The sequence below is a fragment of the Sturnus vulgaris genome, chromosome 6 (assembly GCF_052056855.1).
Source record: "Sturnus vulgaris isolate bStuVul1 chromosome 6, bStuVul1.hap1, whole genome shotgun sequence".
Lineage (NCBI taxonomy): Eukaryota > Metazoa > Chordata > Aves > Passeriformes > Sturnidae > Sturnus > Sturnus vulgaris.
Window position 1 is genome coordinate 21,432,863 of NC_142248.1, and position 14,615 is coordinate 21,447,477.

General features: G+C 34.8%; 1 protein-coding gene across 5 annotated transcripts in view; it reads right to left on the minus strand.

Annotated features, from left to right (window-relative positions):
• Nucleotides 1–427: 427 nt before the first annotated feature.
• The window catches only part of STRN3 (striatin 3), a 60,755-nt gene continuing 46,567 nt past the window's right edge, over nt 428–14,615 (minus strand). For all 5 annotated transcript variants that reach the window (XM_088167232.1, XM_014891339.2, XM_014891346.2 and 2 more), the window contains 8 exons: nt 10,248–10,423; nt 10,071–10,118; nt 8,236–8,357; nt 7,000–7,167; nt 6,608–6,748; nt 5,717–5,824; nt 3,381–3,467; nt 428–3,261 (listed from right to left, as the gene is read on the minus strand). In XM_088167232.1, the coding sequence (XP_088023358.1) occupies nt 3,092–3,261; nt 3,381–3,467; nt 5,717–5,824; nt 6,608–6,748; nt 7,000–7,167; nt 8,236–8,357; nt 10,071–10,118; nt 10,248–10,423 (1,020 nt within the window). In that variant the 3' untranslated portion in view covers nt 428–3,091. The remainder of the gene's footprint in view (nt 3,262–3,380; nt 3,468–5,716; nt 5,825–6,607; nt 6,749–6,999; nt 7,168–8,235; nt 8,358–10,070; nt 10,119–10,247; nt 10,424–14,615) is intronic.

The following is a 14,615-nucleotide window of genomic DNA, read 5'->3' on the forward strand; positions in this document are numbered from 1 at the left end:
GTTAACATCAATCACACCCTAAACGCTAAAGGTATTATCAAACACATTCAGATATCTTTCCATTCAGGTTCTGACCAGTCCTTTGAGTCTCACAAAAGAGAAGTAAATCTTTTCATAAGCCGAGGTGTTTTTGCTAAATAAAACAATTTCTTTCAGCACTATCTTCCCCATCACCAGTACTACAGCTCTTCCATTCTAAAAAACTCAAAACCAACAAATAAAGGTTTCAGCATGGTATATCCCACAACAAATAAACTAAGACGTATTAGAAATAATTGCTAATATTCAATAACTGATGCCTCACAACAGCATTTGATCCACTATGCATTAGTGAAATAAGATGATCATTAAGATTTCAATTAAGGAAAATAAGCAAATACTTTTGGTTTTATCATTTCAATTTTAATACAATTAAAAAAAAGGTAAATGTTATGCATGGTAATGTTTATTAAACAATCACATTTTATTTAAGCATTAAAATGCAGCAGTCTGGAAAAGCTGCCAGAAACAATGTTTGGCTTCAGAAAAGGCGATTATGAAATTACTTCCAATAAAATTCAAATACTCTCTTGTCTGTTGATTAGTTGAATGCTTTAGACTGGAAAGAACAAAAAGTGCAAATCAGCTGAATGTTACTTTCAAAAGTAAAGTCTTAGTGTCCTACTAGCAATTACTGGGAGGCCTCACCTCAATCTTCATGATAAAGGACAAAATTCTCCAATTCCTACACAATTATAATTTACTGTAACATTTCAAGCAATGCAACATTATTACCAAAACAAAAATAGTTCCAAGATATAACTGCAGTATTCTGTCTACTATGAGCACCTCTCTCCTTTTTTTAAAATTTATTTTAGTTCTAATTTGCTTGACATGAGATGGCATGAAATACATTCTTACTGAAAAACTGGAAACTTACATGGAACCATGCAGTCAAACCACTTATAGGAACATGTTCTAGCTTCAGTTAACTTATACCTAAACATAGTACTTTACATGAAAATATTCATATCGTGGTACTCTGTTTCTGCTGATACACTTTGAACAAAGTGACTCATCAAGAATAGGTTGACCTTCAGTTTAGTTTTTTGTGCATCAACTTTATGAAAGGACTCTGAAAGAAATGGACAAAGGTAAGATATATGGGCAAATTTTAGGCATTCAGACATCTTTTCTTTTTTTAATTCAACACCACTATTCATTGGCAGTTTGAAATAAAAACAGGGTACCTTTCTGGCTCCTAAATCACTTCAGAATCACTTCTTATGCAAAGATAATGAAAAACACTAATTATCATCTTAGAAGGGCTGTAAGAATATACCAGCAATTTTTCTTGTAAAAATCTTTTAAACCATTGTGGAAACATGTTCTTATATGTGGGTACTGCTGCTTGAAACTGAACAGTTGCTCAACATCCAGACAACTTTTACAATCTTGCAAGAGCAAAGCATCTTATAAGCGTAATAAACAAATGGTCATTTTGCTAAAATTAAGACCTAATTTAGTAATTTGTAGAATGACTCTTTCAAACTGTGCAACACAAAATAATGTAGCCAACAGTAACATACAGGTACACCATTTAATATTTATTATATGCATTTTATATACATTATTTTTCAACAGCTGTACTTTTGCTATGTGGTACAATCTTAAAAATTTGCTGATTCATAGTTTGTAAAACAGAAACCTTACAAAACTCATCAAAACTCGCAAACTGATCAGAAAAGTTTTGTGGAAGACTAGAAAAAATACTTTTTTGTATTAATCATGCATTACACAAACAAAATTTTTAGTTACACCATAAACTGAAGCACATCTGAAAAATAAAATAAAAGCAGGGAATAACTAGTCAAAACACAGCAGATTTATGAATCTTGAATTAACTACTTTTGTATTCTATTTGAAATGCAAATAAAAATAATTTTCACTCCAAAGGTTCTGAAACAATTTTTTTTTTTTTTGGAATCAATTCCACTCCAGGTACTTAACCAGAGGAAAAAATTTCTTGGTTTGCAACTTTAGAATTATCAAATGTCCCATTTTCTCATCTATTTTAGACTGTTCAAAGAGTGCCATAACAGATATACAGGGCCCTTTAACACACTACATAAAAGGATATAAAGACCAACAAAAAGTGAAATAAATAACAATAGGCCATTAGCAAGATGGGTAATCCTTGATAAATAAACTCGTAAATACAGTAAGATGTACAAAATATCACATAGTGATAGGATGCCAAGATTAATTTTTTTTTTTAAGAGTTCATTCAGGGGTGTTAACCCCTCTGTGTTTCATTTGAACACTTTTTACAGTCCTTTATTTATGAAGACAGTTATGCGATGATGATGAATTAGCATCCTTAAGCAAGGACTTAGCTGAGCTGTATTAGGCAAAAGAAGGGAAGATTGTGGTTACACAGCAGCGGGTCAGTGAGATCTCTGTGTTTTAGGGTTCTATAATGCAGAAAAACATTATCAATACAATCTTGAGCACTGTTGTGACAGGCTAAATATATAAAAAGACTTATAAAAACTAGAATTTTATCCAAACATTTTGTGCAACTAATGCTAAAATATTTTAAGTTAAATTTCCTTTTCTTTAAAGCAAAATAAAAGTTTAAAAGGGGAATCTGTGGCATTCAACTGATAAACAGAAGATTACTAAGAGATGAAAAGAAAGCTACTCTTGGAGCTCACTTCCCCCCACAAGAGCACCACATTCCTAACCCTAAGGCAGCACACAGAGTCCAAAATAAAAGTCTTTTGTAAGATCAGACTCCACGTTTGCTTAAAGACACCTAAAGAACAGACATACGCTCAGTTCATATCCAGTCAAGGCTACAAATACTGGTTCATTTTTGTATTTGTCCCCACCCCCCCAAATACAGTAATTACAGTTAAATGAATGAGCCTGACATTGTTCAGGATGTGGTGACTTTTTCACCAACTTCTACCTGCCCCACTTAAAAGCCTTCACCCAGGCAGATCAGATGTAGTGTCTTATTGGTAACCTTATAATAGATGGCAGTGACGCATTCCCTCTTTTTTGTCCAAACAGACCTGCTGTTATGATGCAGGTTTGTTCTGCTATGTCACACGAATACTTTGGCAAGGGCATCAGCTCCTGCACTGGCAATATATGCTTTTGATGGATGAAATGCTACATCATAAATTGATTCATCCAGCTTTTTCCTATGAGCTGTTATTTCTTGCACACATGTCTTGCTGTCCAAATTCCACAACCTAATGGAACAATCATGGCCTGTTTAGGAAAGAAAGAAAGGAAAAAGACAAATAGACAAGGTTATATTTGTCAGAAATTCAGTGCATCATAAATACATAATTTATATAGAACATCTAGAATATGAAAAAAACTCTTACTTCCAGACATTAAATAGATTCCATTAGGATCTACAGCTAGACTTGTGACAGCATCCAAGTGAGCAACCATAGAATGGATCATTTTACCTAAAAAAACAAAAAAACACAAAACCAGTGAATTTCCTGTGAAGTAGTGTTTATTTTTAAAAAGACAAAGATAACATGCTTATTATTTAGATTTCAGTAATATTGGAATGGCTCTATTCCATGAGAAATTATGAAGTTTCAACTGCAGACTCTTGTATAAACATATGGGCAAATGACACAACTCTCAAAAAGGTATTCCCATTGTAAGCAATCTTTTTATTCACTTGGCATCTTTATTGGCAGCAACAACGATGAACACCTAAAATGAATGGGTGAGAACCACTGTCTCTTAAATATCCTAATAACTGTCGTAGTAGGACAGTGTTGATGAAGCTTTGTAAAACGAGACTTACTGAGCCATATCAATGGTCCATCTATCTCTGTCATTTCTAGGAGGGAAAAATAAGGCAACTATAGGTGATCCTTGCCTGAAATACTCTCCGGCTTCTAACAATTAACTGGTTATGTCACAAACCAGAACAGTTAATTCTGCATTCAACTACTTTTAATGCATTTCTTTACGTTGACCTCTGTTCCTGGACTCTTAATAACATCTTTTAGCACCTCATGATGCTTTTTGGAAGGAGTTCTGGAATGTTTAACTGCACAGAAGAACCACTGCCCCTCTCCTGTTTTGAGCCTGTCACCTTTGGGGATTAGCAACTGAACCTCAGTTCATGTGTTGAAAAAGAGAGCAAATAATTTCCTATAACACCATGACCAACATGAAGAAAGTATATCAGCTTTGTTCAGTTGTTCGTCTTCCTGAAGAATCTCAGCCTACTCAGTTTCTAAGATTCTTCCTGAAGAAGCTAAAAGTTACAGAAGATCTTCAATAATCTTTCTAACCATTCTCTGAAACATATTTGGCAATATACCTTTAGAGATAAGGGAGAGTTCATTCAAAGTATTCATGCAAAGGTATTAAAAAGGTTCCCTTTTTCTTTTTATTCCTTTCCCTCCTTCTAATATGGATTTTGCTATTCTGACTGCTAAGCAACAAACTAGTATTTTTATCCAACCTCTTATGATAACTCCAAAGTTTTACTTTGAATAAGAACAGGCAGCCTAGTGATTATTATTTTATATTACAATGTTTATTTTTCCTTACATGTATCATTTCACATTTATCCACATGGAATTTAATTTGCCTGCTTTTATGTCTTTTAAGATCTCCAGTTCTTCCTCATCAGCCTTCATGCTTAATAACCTGAATTAATGAATGTCAGTTAATATACAGTTCCCTGTTCAGATGACTCACTATGCTGAACTATTGCTAATCCCTCCAGACCCACTGATATCTTCTTCCACAAAAAGACCATTTACTTCTACCCTCTGTTTCCTGTCTTTGAGCTGATTATTTTTTCATGCAGATGTTTTTTTCATTCTTTGTTTCTTTGAAGTAATAAATCTTAATTTTGGCAACATCAACACAATGCATTTAATGACCACAATTCAAATACATACATTTATGGCAGGTGCAAGGTAGAAAAAAAGTCCAGCTCTTTTGCTTTAGAAAACAAAAACCCCAGAACACTATCTCCTACTAGGCCCACACCAAACACACTTGAAACAGGGGTTTAGCATGTGCTTATTTAAAGTCAGCTTGATTTTTTTCCTTCCAACTTGGATAGGTAACATGTAGGAAGTGACAGGTAATTTCACAAATAGGAAGTTTCAGCTTGTTCTTACAATTATTTTAACGTTTTTGTCATGACAGACAGTGAGTGCTGTTTTCTCCTATAGCATTCTTTATTCTCTTTCTTCCAGATCCTTTTCTGTTTTATAAACCTTATCAACAACATAAGTATAACACAAGATTTCATCACCACGATGAATTTAGGATTATTTCTTGCCCTAATAGGTACTAAGTGATCTTTTTACTACTGAGAGTTGAAAAACATAACTGACACATGCTTAGAGTTTAAAAGCATGGAAACAATGAAAGAAGGAACAAAGCAGACATACTCTATGAATTAGGAAAGCTCTATATTAAAGACCACTTTCTTGTCCCTCACAACTATTTCTGCCTGTTTTGAGAGTGTTTTCTGAGTTCTGATGTCACAATTGTAACAGGTATCACTATTTCACAGAGAAGGTACTGGAAAGGTTTAATCTTAAAAATACCAAAAGTTCTGTTTTCTGTAAGACTACATCACTAGTAAGTTTTCTACAAACGGATTCTTCCTATGTCATTTAGATTTCTTAAACATATTCATATGTACAAATTAGGTTTTCTTTATCCTTACCCGTTTTGTTGTCAAAAAATTTGATGTGTCTATCTTCATGTGCTGTAATTGTTACAGGAAGTGTGGGATGACTTACTACCTTGTTAATATGATTATTTGATTGTACACCTGAAAATAAAATAAAAGAATATTCATCTGCCTTAAAGAAAATGTTAAAGTTAAAATGACAGCATTTTAGCATTACACTTTAGATTACCATATTATTTAATATTATTTAAGTAATATTTTAGGACCAATGGATCTCCTAAGAAATAAAACTTCTTGCTTTTACAAGATGGGGCAAAGTGAGGTAGACTCTAGCCAAAGTACTGTAAGGCTAAAGCTTCCAAGTAGTTTACACCCATGAAAGATTCTTGTGAGATAAAAGCCAGCAAGTACTGTAGGGCAGCATTAGCCAAGTAGAAACAAACTGCAGCATGAGTAATGTATGTTTAGCACACAGCTCTTATACCTCCACATCAAAAAATATTTAGGTTGGGGGGGCAAACCAGAAGCACAGAGTGTCTGGGTTGGAAGATCACAATAATATCTCCCAAGAACCTTCTCCAGACTGAACCCCAACCCTTTTAGCCTGCCTTCACAGGAGAGGTGCTCCATCTCTGGGATTATCTTAACGGCCTTGCTCTGGACTCAGTCCAACAGTTCTATGTCCTTTTTATGCTGGGGCCCCAGAGACAGATGCAGCACTCCAGCCAGGGTCTCACAAGAGCAGAATAGAAGGGTTGAAACACCTTTCCTTAGTGTTTGCTCCAAGCATCTAACAGTTTTCAAACTGAATGATGCAGTAGAGGAGCAAAACTTTTATTTACTACACCATACAATGAGTTACCATAATAGTATGAAAGGTACCTCATCCAAGATGGGTATTTATTATGGAAGAGCACTACTTACCAGATTCTACTTGTGATGAAAACATTACCACTGACTGGGATGTTTCTAAATCATAGATGACTGTGCTGCCAGTGTTAAAAGATGCCACCATATGAGCAGGGTCGCAACCTATAAAGTCCACTGATGTAGGTATTCCATGCTCTAAAATGAGTGAAAAACATCTTTAGAAATAACAAAACACTTTAAAAATTCCTTACAGTCACTTTCTTTAAGGTCATACTTAAAGAAGTTATTTCCTCTTTTCTTTTAAAGTAATGCTATAGCACCATGATTATTTTATTACAAGTTATTCTTTTAGCTATGTTACCTAGTTTGGATAAATGGACATAATGAGCCTGGATGCATCATCAGCTGCCTCATAACAGATTTTCAAAACCACTGCAAAAAGTTACCTTTCTCTCCATTGTAAGTGCAAATACAGGGAATTTTTTCCGGTGGGTTCCATAACCTAATAGTGCCATCTGCTGAACAAGAGAGCAAGTGATTCTTTACACCACTGTAAGCAAGACCCCAGACTGCATCTGTGTGAGCAATTAATGTGCCAGCTAGAACGTTTGGCTCTGAAAAAAAAGTTTAGAAAGGAAACCTTTTAAGTGAAGAAGCATGAAGTATTTTTTGTTCCTCAACATAAATTAAACTCCACATAAGCCAGTTGTATGTCCCCCTTGCCCTTCCTGTTTAAGCAACAGCTAGAATATTACACAAGTCATTTTGCACAACCACTACCATCTTTCTCAAAAAAACTAACCAACCAAACAGAAAAACAAACAAACTCAAACCAAAAAACCCTACCAAACCAGCCAAGGAAAACACCCCTACAAACAACTCAAACAACTACATCCCTTTTTCCAGAATTATACACTCTTGTTACCACTTCCTCTCTTATTTCTTCCCTCTAAATTCAACACCTTAAAGATGCTTAATCACAGCCCTTCCTTTGTACAAGGTGCAGAAAATCAGCTTTCCACTTAAACACTGGATGCTTACTTGATGCAGTTTTTATTCAGGATACTCTGCTGACACATAGGTACGGTCTAAAGCTCTTAAGCACATTAATAATAAAAACAGGACTAATTTTCTCCTGTGGAACTGGGAATCTTATTTTCATCTCCCTGATACTTCATCGTTGCCTTTTATAGAGGATTTTTAAATCTATACAGAGTTTTCCAAGCAGTTATCAGCTATTTTATTTTAGAGACATCAAAATTTAAAGATAACTAAAATTAGGGACCTGAGATGCAAGTCAGAAACATGAGACATAGAATCTGAGCACACTTATCTTAGTTTTCTGGCAAATTTCCATCAGAAGAAATAAATAATCATTAAGAAGTTGTAATTCTGGTTCAAAATTTTTTGCTTAAAAATGTAAGTTACGATTATTTTTTTCTTTTCTGCATAAATCTCAGGAATTGCTAAGTCTCCCTATTACTGGTCTAGTCAAAGTACATCACCAGTGCAAGTGGGAATAAATAACTAATATTTGCCACGTGGAAGTAGTTGAAAACACAGCATAGCTGAGAAATGGCAGTAGTATTTCATAAAAGCTCTAGAAAACAGATTAACATCAAGTGGAAAAACAATGCTCAAGACAATGATCAGAAGTTGCTTATCTTTTAGAAGGTACTCACCATAGGTATCATATGGATCCACATTAGGGCTAGGCATGTTCCACCACTGGATGGTTGCATCAATACCACCACTGAAACACTGTTCTCCATTGGAACTAATTGCCAATGACAATACAGGTCCACTATTGAGAGACAGAGAAAAAAGCTGATTGGTAACTGCCTACAGGTTAGAAGTGAAAATCTGGCCATTAAAAAAAAAAACAGGATTGGCTTAAGCAGATAAGAACCCGTTAAACTCCATAGAAAAATTCTATTAAACCATTTTAAAAGTCTCAACAAGTGATATCAACCTCTATTAAAATAATCATAAGTAACTAAAACAATGCAAACTGAAGCAATGCAAAGAGCACCACTGTATTTCTCAGAAGCAACAGTAACTAAAACCTACAAATGGTGAGTTTTTACAGTGTGTCTATGTGAACCTAACAGCTAGCTGGGCAGAGGGAGGTGGCTGTAGCCCTCCTCCCTGGCAACCACTTCCCCACCCTACTTTTAGGAACAGATGGAACCTATGCCCCAGGAAACTGGTTCAAAGAAATGATTCTAAAAACTCTACCTTTTGGCCAAAGTTAGACTCCTCCTGATTGAACTTCTTCAACCTGCTTGCTGTGATACCAGACAAGCACAAGTTGCAGCCCAAAGGAATAAACAGGTCTACTACGTTGGACACACTATTACCACAGGTTTAAATGTACTGTAAAACCACATCCCCAAAATTAGGTGTCTGGGTCATTTGATGGCCATGCTCACTTTACAAATGAGTGCAGATAAACTAGAACTACATATTTGAAGATGTTGAAAAGGAAGACTACTAGCTGAATCTACCTATGCATTTGGTAAAGTGAAGAATAAGGATGGGCAGAAAGGCACTGTGTCTTAATAACTGCCTGAGGGGAAAAATAGTAAAATTATTTTGTTTCATCACACTAGAAGTCACAGGGTGGGGATTAGTTATCTATCAGAATTTCCCCAAACCTTACCTTTTGGTATTCTAACAAACACATAAGTAACAGCTTAAAACTGGACAGAGATCTGAAGAATTCAACTGGTCAGTGACCCTCTATATCACTCACAAGAACTTGTATTACATGAGGACAAGTTGGTCACGCAATCATGGGGGAGAGTGTTTTATGCTTTAGGAAATAAATATGAGAAAGTAAGACATTATGTTCTATCATGTGGTAAAAAGGAAGGAGAGGATGATAAGAGCATGTGTAAATTTCCTAATATAAACTACGAATTTATTTTCTTTTTTGCTGTTTTTGAGCCAGCACAAGAAGTGCCACCCACTTCCATGCTTATCAAAGAACTCTCTTGAAGTTTACCTGCTAACTGGGTTGGAGAGTGGATCTTTATATATGCAGAGTACTACTCTGGCTATCAACTATGTGTTTATATCTTACCTTCTTATTGAAAGAAAACAAAATTCAAAAGTACCAAGTGAAACTCAGGCAGTAACAATGCAGTTAACACAAGCTGAAGCTACTAGCCAAGACCAGCCTCTACCTTTCTCAACTTTTCCATGTATTACATATACAATCCATGGTCTGAGACATGTCTTATGTGATATAATTATCATTATCTATAATCTCTCCTTTCCACTGCAGCTAATCAAATTTGCCACTTTCTTGTTCTTCTGTTATCACAGACTCTGCAATTCATGACAGGGACTTGGTATTAAGCTGCTTTACAAAGTATAATGGACCTTGTCTAAACAAGGTAAAAATAGTATAATTTGTGGCTTTTACACTGAAATGTGTAATTTTACAGTTTTTTATGAACACATGAGGTAACAACAATATATTTATCAGTCATGAATGATGTCAAACACTCACATGTGGGCCCTAAATGTGTAGATGGGTTCTACATCTAAAGAGGCACTCCTGAAAGAAAAAGAAGAGTTATTACATCACATGAAACCTCTACCGAAAAACTCTGAAAATATAAGAGTTTAATAATTTTCAAAGGCATTTAAAACACAGCTGATGTTTTATAAAAACCCATATACTTGCTTTTTGGCAGGAACCGTTTTCTGCAAATTCCAAAGTTTTAGAGTATGGTCCTCAGAGGCTGTAACCAGCACAGGCTCTACAGGATGAAAAGCTAATGCTCGCACTCCATCAAAATGACTGCGTAGCGTATACTTAGGGTTCCATGTCTTTCGGAAGGCATCTTTATTAGCTGGCAACTTAAAAGAGAAAAGGAAAGGAGTCATTTTATCTTGGATTTAAAAACACATATTTTATATCTATCCCATCATATTTTTGGAAAACAGCTTATGCTTGATTAAGATAATATACATTCAACCTTCAGTTTGCATTTATCTATTGATTTATTTATATATACCTACAACCCCATCTGGCCAGCTAGACAGTCTGCAAACTTTTCTTTTTAACAGTTTCCTTTGACCCAGGCTGGAATGATTGATATATCAATGTTGAAAGCACAGAAAAGAAGACTTGATTTTCAGAACCGATTTTAATCCTTTTGTGCAATGACACTAATTCTTCTTGCAGAAAAAGAAATGTTTCATTGTGCATCATATTGTCTGCACCCCAGAAAGAGATTAGAGCCATCAAAAGCTCATTTATCACTTAAACACAATAAAAGTGAACTTGAGGTGCTTGGTGAGTCATCTTCTTCAGGTGAGTAACTTGACTGAGATTGACAAGAAACATACATAGTTCTTGAATACTTCTACAGGTGAAGTTATGTGCATAGAAATAGCTGATAAAAATTTCAATACACATTTGTCAGGATTTTAAACATAACGTTACACAAATATTATTTAAGTCTTTAATGAGTTTCAAATATATTTGTGAGACAATAACTTAGCTGCTTTGTGAAATAATATATGCGAACTATATGTTTATACATTTATTATCCAATTCAGAGTCTTAACCTATAGACTGTTATACTAAAATACAATAATTACAGCTGCTTAATATTAATTATAGGTAACGCAGAAGAGTTACCAGAAAAATTCAAGCTCTTCTAGCGATTGCAAGAGACTAATTTACTGCTTTGAATACAATTTATATTTATACAGTAGGCAGACCCTTAAAGGGCTACATCCCATCCTAAGCCTTCATCATAAAGAAGTAGCATGTCTGGGTACTTCTCTCTTCCCCTAAAGGCATTTTAGAAAACTGACTTGAATTAGATGAATGCAATAAGCAAACTAAGAAGGAATGGAAATTAATTGTATCCTTTGTCTTAGATAAATGGAAACTAATTGTATCCTTGTCTTACACACTATCTATTCAGCATGTAATTGTTACAGAATGCTTCTCGACTGTAGGCCAGAACAGCTTGACATCTCAAATTAATTTCAGCAACACTAGTAAGAAATTAAAATCTCCCATAACTAATCAAATCTTACTATCTTTTATCTGTCAGGACTGAAAATAATCAGATAATAGTTTAACATGTACTGTAATAAGTATTTTCAGACCAAGTCTATAACCTGGATTGAATTATCACTACTCACTAAAACCAAATTCAATTCTATCCAACAAAACAAAGAAGTTCAGACAATGAAATTTACTGTTCCGAGTTACAGATGTGCAGACATTTGCTTTTCCATTATATTACTGTAAATTTCTAAGTGCAAACTACCTAATTCCAATCAAGTCACAGAAACTTGTTATACCAGACATGTAACCTGAATTTTTAGGGTTTTTAAAATACCAACCAAGAAATACATATAATAACAAAGCATTTTGTTTGCAATCTTCCTACTTCAGAGTACACTTAATACTGCAGTATTTTTACTGAGATTTAAGTTATTTAGCACTACACTGCATATTATATACAAGCTTCAAAAATCTTTTGCATCAGGAAACAGAGCAGAGTGGAACTGTGAAGTTCTGCATTAAACACAATTTGGACGAAATTGTTGATTTATTTCCTGCCCCAAATGGAAAACAGAAGTGGGGAAAAAGTAAGGAAAAGGTATTTTCCTAGCAAATAGAGTCCCTTGATATTTTAAATTCTCATTACGTAATGTATTCATCCACCCAGCTAACTTATATTGGTTCATGTGTTTGTGGTGATCTGGGACTTAAAGAAATTAAAGCCAAAAACTTGAAATAGCAATCCTTAATTTTAGCATGATACGTCCCAGATTATGCAGAAGGCTTTCAATTTTTTGGGTGCAATGTACATCCAAACAACAATAAGATCTATTACAGCTGTGATGAAAAGTAATTCAAGAAAATCAGAACTGGATACAGTGATCCTTATTTTTCAAAACATGAAAAGAGCTGATCTCTTTTTTTCTTTAAAGGATTGTTACAAGGGTAATTTTGGTTTTGGCAGTACACAGAAATCTACTAAAATGCAAAGTATAGAATTTACACAAGTTATGAAAAGTAAGGTACATACATTTCATATTTTAAGTACAGCTTTGAAGTTTTGTTTTTTTTAAAAGGATGGGAATATCTTGGCTCTTTTAGAAGATCACATACACTTTACTAGATGTCTAATTATATATATACCAATTTTTAAAAATTCCTTTCCCTATCCATGTTTTAATGGATCTTAACATCCTTACTGCAAGAGTAAGAGAACAACTGATAGAGCTTTAAAGAGGTCCTCACAATCTCTAAGAAATAAAGCTAACTAACAACGTGTTTCCAAAAAACAAACAACCAAAAAACCCAACCTCACCTCACAAAAACACAGTCAAGGACTTGGAAAAGAGATTTGAGGATTACAAAGGATAAATGTGAGATTATTTCATATAATGGGCCAGAGGAATAATGGAAAAGCAGTGCAACGTCACACTTTTGAACATTGCTATATACTGTGACATCTCCAAAGCCTCTCAAAACATAAGGCATAGATGGACACTGTCCCACTGAGTCTGGATGCTCTACTGTACATGTGCATTTATACACACACACAAGATAATCAGTCATGAGAAGACAGTCTATGGAACCATATAACTTCACTAGCTGCTCCTCCCTTTTACCATGGGCCAAGAAGGATGAAACAACCCATTCCTTCTGCCTTGTAAAGCACAGGCAAACCAGACAGAAACTACACCTGAGCTAACCAAACGCAAACAAAAAACAGCTCCCTCCCACCAAAAAAAAAAAAAAAAAAGGTACCAGGGAATGAAGATCTTCCTTGCCCCTGCAGTCAACACAATCCTAATATATTACAAGGAGACATCCTTTTCCCTATCTCAAATATTCCCCAACAGTAAATAAAAATTTTAGAAAACAATAATTAATAACTGCAGTCAGTGTATTTTTATGTTTTAATGTCACTTTTTTCTTGATAATGTTGCAACTTATTGGAGATTTTCAAGTTTACATGCTCTGATAAAGGAAAGCATTCCATTTTTCTGTCAGTCCTACTGCAGAAAAACACCATTCTCTGCTGCTAAGGAATATAAAAATATACAAATGGAAGCATTTGATTTGGCAACATTATTCCCTCAGCATACAAACAGCTACAAGCACTGAGGTCAATGTAAGTAACTAGATAATAAGAAAGACATGACTTGAGATGATACTGTTTAACAGATGACTAGTCTTGGAGACAATCTGTGAATTTAATCAAACATACAGAAATGTTTTGAGTTATAGTTGAAATTCCAAGGATTTATACTTAACTTCCATCCTGTATTCATATCCTCTCCTTTTCAAAATACAGCACTCATGAAGGAGTGATACATGAAAGCTGGTAGAAGCCTGTTGTGGCTTTATTCATTCATGCACTCTAATGGCTCACAGAAGCTATTTAAAGAGCATGGACCTATTGGAAGCAAACGGATTAAGTGTTCTGGTTTGGGGTTTTTTCCTTGTTCGTGTTTTACTTACACATTAACTTAGGGAAACACCTCCTTGTCTGGAGCTAACACTGGAAAAGGAGGTGATTTCAGCTCAGCTTAGAAGGGCATTAGACTACAATGCTCTGCAAGTACTGCATTACGAGTACAAGGTAAGACACGGTCTTACTGTGCTGCAAATCCATAGCTATGAGGGAACAACTTCAGAAATTAAGAAAACTATCACGAATTTTTAACCTAAAGAAACATTGTGATGCATCTGAATTTCAGTCTATTCAGAGTCCTGATAGGACAGTGTCATCTTAAATATAAATATAATATTAAAAACCTGTTGCAATCTGTGTTATTTTATACTTTGTTTTTTCTGACATACAAAGTCAGAAGCCACTGTGCATTTTTCAGCTACGCTTTAAAAGTAAGAAAATATCCTAAGACTACCGGGAAAGGAAGACTGGACAAGAAGCAGTGAAACCAAGTGACAATTATGGTCAATCACAACTCATTTTCAGTGAATGGTCTAATAAGGAAACAAAACTCTACTTCTATCTTTCGTCTCCTGTATACTCCAGATATTAGAGCA